Genomic DNA, 12,126 nt, shown 5'->3' with positions numbered 1-12,126 from the left:
TACTCCTCCATACTTTTTCATACATCCTGATTGGAGGAAATCTTCTGGAAGCTTTATATATCAAGAAGGTTTCGCTCAACAGTATGCCAACTCTACACGAAGATCTCCTCTTTTTGCTGTAGCTTATCAAGTTTCTAGAAAAGTTGGTAAGTATAACCCAATATGCATTTTATTATCTATATAAACATGTATATTGAATGCTATTGGTTTTGCCAAGAATTTAGTTCCTATTATCTAGTGGCTCTTCTTTCCAAACTGTATCTCTTTACTTACTTATGAGATGCTATGGCTTCATGAAACCCATACATATTATGAAGGTTGTAGTGTGATGAGAGATATTGGTTACTGGAAGCACAGATTGTAGTATCCCGTAGGACTCCTCCTACTACCCCTGTAAGTACAGTGGATAGAGAAAATTAGTGTAACATACTTAAAAAGTATTTCCAACTATATCTCACACCTATTTCATTGGTCTAAACAATTAGAGATAAGTGTATGTGTCACATGTTGGAAGGTATGGGGTCTAACAGCATCATTATTCACTAATATCACTGCAAGGAGCAGTGTACATCTCAGCATGCAATCTTCAGCTTTATTTCAGAAATATGTGCATTTAAATGCACTGCTATGTAACTGAGAGGTGCAACACAGGTGGGAATATGTGGATCGGGTTTTGCTATCTATTCCCACCCCTGTCTGTCTCCCTGGCCTTGGTAGATACTAGACTGGTATGCAAAGGTATGCTTAGAGTCATCATCCTTGCATCAGTATCGCACTGGCTTTACTTTATATATGAAAATCCTGCTGGTTGGATCCCTTTAAAGGGCATTTTGTTTGACAGACTATAAGCTAAAAATGAGTAGAAATGTAATAATAAAATCTCATTATAATAGGAAAATCTCAGGAAATTATTCCACTAGTCCTAGTCCTGCAGTATATATTGAAATTAATGAATTCATGAACCTTAAAGTGTAAAGCTTACTTGGGACATATGGAGGATTTTCAAATCTGTCGTTTGGACAGTTATCCACAGAACCATGTACATTGTTAGCAGGTTCATTCATATCCTGTGACAAACAAATGTATTAAGACTTTGGATCCTGTGAGTAGAAAATAAATATCTTTAGTGGTTTTTCAACAGTTAATACATTTTGACCTGGGAAGGTAGTCATTATCCTTGTTGATACCCAGTTGGTATGGTCTCTTTTGGGTAATGCTCACCAGGAAAGGTATTATTATTATATTATTATTAATTATTATAGCACCATTTATTCCATGGCGCTTTACAAGTGAAAGAGGGTATACGTACAACAATCATTAACAGTACAAAACAGACTAGTATAGGAGGAGAGAGGACCCTGCCCGCGAGGGCTCACAGTCTACAGGGAATGGGTGATGGTACAATAGGTGAGGAAATGCAGAATAGGTCTCCAGAAGAGCTACCTCGTATCTACATGTTTGGCAAGATTAGTACCGTCAAGAGGCATCTTTTAGATTTGGCACCAAAGCAGAACCCTACTATTTATACAAAAAGGACAATAGCACAAAAATGTTTATGTGTGAGGATGAATGTTTTCGGTTTGTCTCTCAGTACAATGGGCATTGACTTGAATGATAGCAAGCTACAGTAGAGGTGGTTCAGAAAGTGGTTGTCACTACTCAGACAACCCCTTCTCATTCCCCATGTTTGGACCCATTAACATAAAATAGTCACCTCCCGTACCAACGTCATTCCAGCGCTCACGTTCCCGGGGGTCATGTATGGTTGTGATGTTACATGAGCCCCGTGCCCAATCACTGCCGGCTTCTCTCTCCCACCATCGGAGACATGATTTATCAACAGGAAGTGAGTGGCCAGTTGCAGCTCTCACTTGGAAGATATGGTAGACAAATAGCAATCCATTAACTGATCCGTTTTTTATGGACTCCATTGTTAGGCTAAGTTCACATGTCCAGTAATCATCCGTTAGAATGGATCCAGCAACAATCCGTTGGCAAAAAAAGTTGTGCAGACACAATTTTTTTTCCGTTTTTAAATAAATGATTTCGGTTGGATTTGTTTTATGTTTTAAAATTGGATTTCTATTTCTATGGATCCATTAACAGTTTGCCATTACCAAGGGATTGCTGCTGGATCTGTTCTAATGGATGATTACTGGTCATGTGAACTTAGAATAAAAAATTGGAAAACATATGTATGTGGGATATTTCAGCTTTTTTTAAATAAATTAATTAAAAACTTCCTAAACCTGAATCATCTCGGGCTATGTTTGTCATTTTGGGACTATTGTGTATTGATCAATAGAAAAATGCCACTTTTAGGATAAAACTGTAATATAACTAAACCTAGAAAAAATGAAGGGGGTTTGAATATATTCTGAAAGGATAAAGGCAAAGAAGGTGTCAATTGTTATCAAGTAAACATGTTCCCTCATCCCTATAGATCAATAAATACTAATTATAATTTCACATATAATTATATGTGAAAAGCCTGAGCCACCCTCGTTATTAAATGTAATTATAGATATTGTGCCTAAAATAGCAGGTAGGGTAAGTATATTTGTTTCAGTTTTACTTGGAGACAATGTTAAATTGTTATGAAAGATTTAGCAAAGAAAATCGAACTTTTGGCATAAACATTACTTCTTGTCTATACTAGTTAAAACAAAATATAACATGTTGAAAATAGGTTTGAATTTGGATACATTTATGACTAAACTTAGAAAGTTCAGTTATATTGCTTGAATTTCATACTGTAATTTTACAGAAAAGCTCAAAGAATAGGTAATAAATTTCACTGTTAGAAAGAACCTTTTATTTTGCCCAGTCTTACTTTGGTCTAAAATTGGCCTTGTAGTCAGTGTCTGGTTTTCTAGGTGTGAACAGGTGGTAGCTGAAAACACATTATAACTACAGAACACATACAGCTGCACACTAAAATACTAACAAGGAATAAGGGAATTATAGTATTGCATTAATGCTATAGGAATATATGAAAAAAATAGATATTTAGCTTATGTAATGGCCAATTCATGTGAGCCCAGTAACCAGCGGCAAGGTATATCTTTATATCCTGGGAACCCAGATTGAAGCATTTGAGTTAGGTTTCTGATATAGAGTGATTACCTTGCCACTGGTCACCGGGTTCCTATACAATGGCCAATACATAAGATAAATATCTCTTTTTTTCAAATATTCCTATAGCATTAATGCAATACCATAGTTCCCTTATTCATTGTTAGCATTTTAGCGTGCAGCTGTATGTGATTTGTAGTTATTTTGTGTTTTCAGCTAGCACCTGTTCACACCTCTTTGATGTGCAGGTCAGTATTTTTGATATATTTGTAGTGCATTTCTTTCTGATTGAGCACTCTGCCCGGTAACCAGGCTGTGTACCTGGAGCCTTTCTGCCCAGATATGTAAGTTTTTAACCCAGATAGAGGCATTGGTTCCCAGTATATAGAGCTATACCTTGCCGCTGGTTACCAGACTCACATGCATTGGCTAATACATAAGCTAAATAACTTTTTTTTTTTTTTTTTCATATATTCCTATAGCAGTAATGCAATACCAGAGTTTATTTATTCATTGTTATCATTTTTGCGTGCAGCTGTATTTGTTTTGTAGGTTTAGTAGGGACACATGCCAGCCAGTTGGCCATAGATTTCTACAAGGAATAACAGTCGAGTGGCACAACATAGAGATATAAGAACAGATGCTCCAGAATTAATATATCACAGAATTAAACTGACATGTAAGAAGAGATGACAAGTTCTTATAAAGGCACAAATGAACCATTATTGAGAGGCCTGTAGCTGAGATAATACAATGAGATGGACATCAGCTGCACATGTAGGTGTCTGTCCAATTACACATTTCAACAAAGCACTGTACGTATTGCTTTTAAGGCATATGTTTGGCTTGAATGCCAAAACCTGTCTGTCCAAATGCATTTACCAGACTAGTATTACTTGGGCCTTTGTCAGGGTGGAATGTGCTCGCAAATAGAGATGAGCGAGCCTCTAGAGGCTCGAGTTTGGTTCGGTTCGTCGAACGGAGACCGCGCTCAAGTTCGGTTCGGCGAGCCGTTCGACGAACCTCTCGAACCCCATTGAAAACAATGGGAGGCAATCAGAAACACATAAAAACACATTATACATGTACACAGACAGTTAATAAACATTACACTTACAGGTCCCCGCGACACGTCCTGCACTCTGTCTCCCGACGCTTTTCCTTCCGATAATTGCTGCGTCTTCCCGGTAACCAGCACTGATGATAGGACCTATCGTGACGTCAAAATAGCATGTGACCAGTCACGTGTCTATTATGTCATTGGCTACATACTGGTCACATGGCTATGACATCATGCTAGGTCCTGTCAGTGCATCTCTCCGGTACGCGGTGCTCGTTTGAGCATGTCCGTGTACCGGCGAAATGCTCTGGTACATGGTCGACTCCCCGTTCCTGCATGTGGACGCTCTTTACAGAGTCAGCCACATGCAGGGACTAGCTATCACAGCCGGTAAATAGCGGCATCGGGAATCATGTGATCAGAGCACCGTTGCAATGGTAACCCGTCTGTCAGCGGTGACGTCACCGCTTACAGCCAGCAGCCTCTGATCACTCATGGAGTGAAAAGACTGCACGGGGGAGCAGCGTCTTCCTCCCATGCTGCACTGTCTGATGTAGCAGAGCTGCATGGGTTGAAGGAGAAAGAAGACAGAAGACCAGGATCATGGCGGGATCAGAGGGATTAATAAACATAGAGTCTCTAAGTGTGTCTGTGTATTTATTTCTATTAAAGTATTTTTTCTCTGTGTGGTGTATTTTTTTTAACCCTTTATTGGAGATTCTTAATGGTCGGGTGAAACTTGTCTGACTGACATTAAGAATCTCTGACTTAATACTAGCTAGTAAAACAAAGCTACCATTAAATCATTGTTACCCAGCAAGCCACGATCCCCAGGGCAGCTGGAAGAGTTGGATACAGCACCAGATGATGGCTGAAAGCTTAGGCTAACCTGTGCTGTGGATTCTAATCCTCAGCTGCCTAGTTGTACCTGCCTGGACACAAAAATGGGGCGAAGCCTACGCCGTTTTTTTTTTTTAATTATTTCATGAAATTCATGAAATAATTAAAAAAAGGGCTTCCCTATATTTTTAGTTCCCAGCCGGGTACACATAGGCAGCTGGGGGTTGGGGGCAGCCGTACCTGCCTGCTGTACCTGGCTATCATACAAAAATATGGCGAAGCTCACATCATTTTTTTTGTAGTTTTTTGGCAAAAAAAAATTAAAAATGCTTCCCTGGATTTTCCATTGCCAGTGAAGGTAACACCAAGCAGTGGGGGTTAGCAGACAGTAGCTGCTTGGATTACCCTTAGCTAGAAATACAAAAAATGCAGCGGGAGCCCATATATATATTTTTTTTAATTATTTATTTAAATAACTAAAAAAAAAATGGGCTTCCCTGTATTTTGATTGCCTGACATCACAGTGCTGTAAAAATAAATCATTAAAAAAAAATGACGTAGCGCTCCACGGTATTTTTGATTCTCAGCGCAGATAAAGCAGACAGCTATGGGTTGCCACCGCCATCTGCCTGGCGTTACCTTGGCTGGCAATCAAAATACAGAGAAGCCCATTAATTTTTTTTATTTAAAAAAATAGTTAAAAAAAAAATGACGTTGGGTCCCCCCATTTTTGATAGCCAGCTAGGGTAAAGGAGACGGCTGTAGTCTGAAAACCACAGCTGGCAGCTTTACCGTGGTTGGTGATCCAATGTGGAGGTCACCCCAAGGCTTTTTTTTATAATTATTTTATAAATATTAATAATTACAAAAAAAAGTAGGGTCCCCCCCAAATTGGATCACCAGCCAAGGTAAGGCGGACAGCTGTGGTCTGGTATGCTCAGGGTGGGAAGGTCCATAGTTATTGGCCCTTCACAGCCTGAAAATAGCAGGCCACAGGCCCCCCAAAATTGGTGCATCCACTAGATGCGCCAATCCTGGTGCTTCACCCCAGCTCATCCTGTGCCCTGGTACAGTGGCAAACGGGGTAATAAATTGGGTTGATACTAGCTGTAAGGTCAACTGACATCAAGCACAGCAGTTTGTGATGTCATGGCGTCTATCAGATACCCGACATCACAAACTGTCAGTACTAACAAAAAAAAAAGACAAAAAAAAGTATGAAAAAACACTCCCCAAAACATTCCCTCTTTCACCAATTTATTGTAAGGAAAAAAAAATAAGGGGGTCCCACGACGACTCTGGACCATCTAGAATATGGGGGGACATGCTCAAGAAACGTATCCCCCATTTTCTAGGAGTGCAGACCCTCCATGTGAAGAGTGTGGGTGCAATGAATCTGCACCCACTCTCCCTGGGTCCACAGCAGCAGAGTCCATGTGGTAACTGTTGCTACCAAAGCTGCAATGCCCTGCTCATGAGGTAAGAACTATTCTACATTTCCAAATATTGGTATTTGCTGATATTATTGCTATTCCACCTACTATATATTGGGGATAGGATTTTGGAAATGGAATACCCCTTTAAGTCCAGTTATCCAGCTGAATGAATACTAAACAACAGAGCTCGCTATTTAGATGTGTTTTCTTGTGGCATATAACGGACTCTCATGTTTGGTAGTCGTTCAGCAGTGCAACTATAAAATCAAATACCTCTATTTGTAAATGTAGTATAGCTCTCCTAATCAACTATGTTCCTTACCTCATGAGCAGGGCATTGCAGTAGCTTACAGATGCATGGTTACCGCCACTCACTGTATCTGAACACAGGAAGCTGAGCTGACAGCCGCTCTGTGCATGCGGCAGCGTCTATTGTGAAGGAGGGGACCACGGGGGATCAACGCTGCACAGGTACCGTGGGACACCGGGGAACACCGGTGGAGTTATAGGGGGTGACCTAGCAGGGCCTGGGGAGGAGTTTTCTGTCGCATGTGTCATGGCACATGCGACAGAAATCAGAGGAGTAGGGTGAATGCGGCCGGCGCACTGCTGTGCGCACGGCCATCTTGGATTTCCGGGAGGTGGTCGGGGGGGGGCACTTTGGCGACAGCGGGGGACCGGAGGGGACCGGGGAGGAGATTTATCTCCCATCTGATATGTTTGTTCATGCCAGATGGGAGATAAATATTTTATTACCAGCGCTGTCATTTACTGTAACGTGATCATTGGTATACGGTGATCACGTGAGCGGGGACCGGAAAAAACGGCCTGAATCATGATCTCCAGGGTCTCAGCTACCCTCTGAAACCCCGGAGATTTTCTGAAGCTGGGGGGCGCTATTCACTTATTTCTGCCTGCTGTTTATAAACGGCAGATCAGAATAAGGCTACATTCACACGTCCAATCCGTTTTTGCGGTCCGTAAAAAACGGTCCGTTTTTTTCACGGGTGCATCCGTGTGGCATCCGTTTCCGTTCCGTATACGGTCTATATGTCATCCATTTGTCATCCGTGTGCCTTCCGTTTTTTTGCGTACTGCAAAAAAACTGAAGGAGGGAAAATACATAAATTTACCCAGGATCCATAGCTTCAACCTGCATGAGGCGGTCACATGTTCATTCCAGTGCCATTTTCTACTGCTTTTCACAGCGTAGAGCGCTCTGGTGATTTTCCTGTGCTTGTACACTTTATATCAGTCTTTTCTGTCATTATAATGGCAGAAAGACACATAATGTTCCACTCTCCTACATTTTGTGATTTTGTGCCCTTTGGTGCATTTCATGTGGCACTAAGGGGTGCTTAGCCTTGTATTTAGCCAAAAAAATAAATAAACTTTAAAAAAAAATGACGTGGGGTTCCCCCTATTTTTGATAGCCAGCTACGGTAAAGCAGACGACTGCAGCCTGCAGACCACAGCTGGCAGCTTCACCTTGGCTGGTAATCCAAAACTGAGGGCACCCCACGCTGTTATTTAAAATTAAATAAATAATTAAAAAAAAAAAACACGTGGGGGTCCCCCCAAAATTGGATCACCAGCCAAGGTAAAGCGGACAGCTGGGGTCTGATATTCTCAGACTAGGGAGGTCCATGGTTATTGGACTCTCCCCAGCCTAAAAATAGCAGGCCGCAGCCGCCCCAGAAGTGGCGCATCCATTAGATGCGCCAATCCTCGTGCTTCACTCCAGCCAATCCCGTTGCCCTGGTGCGGTGGGAAACGGGGTAATATATGGGGTTAATAGCAGATGTGTAATGTCACCTGGCATCAAGCCCTGTGGTTCGTGATGTCAGGCATCTATCAGATAGCCGACATCACCAACCCAGTCAGTAATAATAAAAAATAGACGACAAACACATTTTTATTTGAAAAAACACTCCCCAACACATTCCCTCTTTCACCAATTTATTAGAAAGAAAAACAAATCCAAGTCTGGTGTAATCCAAGGGGTTCCCATGATGATCCTTACCATAGTCAATGTCCCAGTCAATGAAGAACAGAATGTTCCATATTGGCTGGGAGAGCAATGCAATGACCTGAGCTAACATCAATAGGTCAGCCCAGGTCACTGCAGGGCATGACAAGTGCTGCTGTCAGGATGATAGCGAGGTACATTACCTGCGATGTTCGCTGCACTCCTGACAGCAGAGCTGTCACTGAGTTCAATGACCGCCGCCTTCACAAACCAAGTGTCGCGGGAGCCTGTGACGTCACCGCTAGTAACAGTCTCGGGTCGGCAGCGAGAGGAGATGTGACAAGCGGCGGCCATGGAGGACAGTGACAGTGCTGATGTCGGGAGGGCAGGACTTCATCACCGCAGGTAAGGCTAGCTTCACATTTCCGTTGTTTTGCATCAGTCACATGCGTTGCTTGACGCTTGTGACTGATGCATTGTACAACGGATGACAAGAACAGAATTCATTGTCGGACTCCGTTGTAAAAGAGAGAACGATCAGCTGATCGCTTTCATTAGCCGGACGGCTTTTGAGAACGAACAGATGATCTCCCGGCGGCCGGCTAATGAGAGCGATCAGCTGATCATTCACAATATCCGGCCGCCGAGAATGTATGTGGACGGCGGAGTGCAGGGGGGGTGGAGCCGAGTGGGCCATGTATGCGGGCGGCGGAGTGCGAGGTGGGTGGAGCCGAGTGGGGCCATGTGTGCGGGCAGCGGAGTGCGAGGTGGGTGGAGCCGAGAGGGGTAATGTGTGCGGGCAGCGGAGTGTGAGGTGGGTGGAGCCGAGCGGGGCCATGTGTGCGGATGGCGAAGTGCGAGGTGGGTGGAGCCGAGCGGTGCCATGTGACGTCAGTGTCGGGGACTGCATGGCTGGGGACAGGTGAGTGTGAGTGTGAGTGTGAGAGTGTGTGTGTACATGCCGAGTGCAGGAGGGGGCGGAGCCGAGCGGGGAAGTGTCAGCTCCCTGCACACGTAGCCAGGGTAAATATCGGGTTACTAAGCAAAGCGCTTTGCTTGGATACCCGATATTTACCTTGGCTACCAGCTTACCGCAGGCTGCCAGCCATGGCTCCCTGAACACTGTAGCTGTAAAAAGACACGCTTTTGGTGATCGAACCGTTCTCGAATGTAACTCGAACTGTCGAACTTTTAGCAAAAAGCTCGAGTTCGATCTCGAGCACCCCCCAAAATCACTTGATTATGAAATTGGCGAACCTCGAACATCGCTCAACTCTACTGGCAAACACCTTTCATTCAACTTGATAGAAAAGTGCAGCAGACTATACAGAAGGCCAGTATCAACACAAGGCACTTACACCAATCAGCTGTACTGATCTCTAGTTGTGGATCTGAACAGCACTGCACCATCAGCATTTTATTGCCCACTGCTAGGTATTGCAGATGAAGCAATTTTTGCCATGCATCTGACCAAAAATGAGTAATGTAGATGCAGAATTTGGAAAATGGTCAAATTTGGCCAATGTGAAATGAGCCAACCTGGCCATGGGCCTCATTGGCCTGTAAAACTATTAACAATATCAGCATCCTCAGAACACCGATACTGTTAACAGCTGCAATAAGGTAGAGAGCCACTGGCTTCCTGATCTGCCACTTACTTCAGCAGACTGCAAGCTGCTTCGAGCCTACTGCCTTATGGAGTCCAGCATCATGTAGGGGACTTTAGGCATCATCACACTGCCCGATTACTTGTGCACTAGGCCTCTGATATACAAGCCAGAAAAGAAAACGGAGGTTCAAACAGATGTGGAGCCAGAATTTGGTGAGTAAAGGATTAGGGAGCTATGGTGTAAGGCTCGTGCCGCTGCCTCTGCAGTGTTCTGCTTCCTTCTCCCGGTAGGGACTCCAGCGAACTCAGACTCTCGGCTGCTCTGCGGTGGCATCTGTTCTTGTCCCTTCTGCCAGCACCCGGACTTGCGCACACAGCACAAGTCTCCCAGGAGTGTACTTAGGGCATGTACTCACCATCTTGCTCTTAAAAGGCCAGCATGCCCAATCCCAGAAGTTCCTCTCAGGCTATGGCTGAGAGGTACTAGGTACTTAAGGTATCTTTCCCAAATGGGAGGTGCCTGAGCAATGTGGTCTTACTGCTTGAGACACTCTTCCTAGTTATCTGGTTCTGTTCCCATTCCCTGTATCATATGTCCATTACCTGCGCCTGCTAACACATACTTGTGTTCTATACATGCTGTACTTGCCGTACCTGCTGTACATGACAGTACCTGTTGTACCTATCTGCACCAGCCATCCAGTCTGCATTAGCTGTCCAATCTGTTCCAGCAGTCCTACCTGTACCTGAGTCTGTTCCTGCATGTTCGATTTCTGGTGTCAGCTGCCACATTGCCGAAATATCTCCTGGAATAGCACTTTGCAGCTACCTTCCAGCACAAGCCTATCCTCATCATCAGCGGCTCAAGTGAACACGATGTAGTTGCTTAGTTACGCCTCTCCAGGGTGAGCCAGTGATGTGGCACAGTGGATCCACACCCAGAAGCATAACATATGGGGATTATCGTACTTTATATAGGGAGATATGAGGCCATATTACTTTGTATGGGATGCTGTAGAGACTAACATACTGTATATAGGTGGCTGTGAGGCAATCATACTAAATATAGGGTGCTGTGTGGAAGGACAATAATCTATAGTTATAGATTCTTAAACATTATAAATGACATGGAGGGTTATCACACACTTTCTCTGTCCATCATGTGAGCTATATCACCAGATAGCCACACAGGTTAGCAGACATAAGCATTATTAGATATATATATATATATATATATATATATATATATATATATATATATATATATATATATATATATATATTTAGTCCCTGATAGAAGTTCTGTCGCTTATCCATGTTATGTAAATAAAAGCGCATAACCTGACTTTAAATTCAACCATTGGTTTCATAAATTACTCTTTTGAAATCTGAAACCCTCCCAAATTTGGTTTAGGTTATGAAAATAAAGTTGCTGCAAAGCTGAAATATTGATCATTTAATGAACACAGAAAGATCAGATTTTGGCAAGACAAAAGTCTTGTCACCCACAGAAAGTAATGTGAAATTCAAACAAATAATTAACTTCCAATACAAAGCTATGTTGCCTAACATTGGTGAATGAAGTTGTGGTGCTATTAGAGTCATATTTAATATTTTGTGTGACTTCCATGAGCTTGAAGGACTGCATCCATGCGGTTCAAAAATGATTCATATAATTTATTGATGAAGTCATCAGGAATAGCAAAGAATACAGTCTTACATGCCTTCCAGAATTCATCTAGATTCTTTGGTTTTGTCTTCCAAGCTTCCTCTTTCATCCTACCCCAAACATGCTCAATGATGTTCATGTCTAGTGACTGGGCTGGCCAGTCCTTGAGTACCTTGATCTTCTTTGCCAGGAGGAACTTTGTTGTAGAGATGGATGGATGAAATGGAGCACCATCTTGCTGCAGAATTTGACCACTTTTATGATTGGGAATGTAAGAGGTAGTTAATACTTCTTGTTTTAGGCTATTATATTATATATATATATTATATTTTAGGCTATTGATATTGCCTTCCACCTTGCAAATGTTTCGCTCTCCCATACTGAATGTAACTCCAGACCATGATCTTTTCACCACCAAACGTAACTGTTTTCTGGAAACATACGGGCTCCAGTAGGTCTCCTGCAGTA

The 12,126-nt window shown here is 42.9% G+C and overlaps 1 protein-coding gene across 1 annotated transcript in view; it reads right to left on the bottom strand.

Moving 5' to 3' along the window:
* Positions 1-12,126, bottom strand: part of LOC142311352 (lysosomal alpha-glucosidase-like) — a 153,709-nt gene that overhangs the window by 35,779 nt on the left and 105,804 nt on the right. The window contains exons 11-12 of the mRNA XM_075349698.1: positions 983-1,067; positions 274-391 (exon numbers count right to left, since the gene is read on the bottom strand). Of these exons, the coding sequence (XP_075205813.1) occupies positions 274-391; positions 983-1,067 (203 nt within the window). The remainder of the gene's footprint in view (positions 1-273; positions 392-982; positions 1,068-12,126) is intronic.

The sequence above is a fragment of the Anomaloglossus baeobatrachus genome, chromosome 5 (genome assembly GCF_048569485.1).
Source record: "Anomaloglossus baeobatrachus isolate aAnoBae1 chromosome 5, aAnoBae1.hap1, whole genome shotgun sequence".
Lineage (NCBI taxonomy): Eukaryota > Metazoa > Chordata > Amphibia > Anura > Aromobatidae > Anomaloglossus > Anomaloglossus baeobatrachus.
This window is presented reverse-complemented; position numbering and strand designations above follow the sequence as displayed.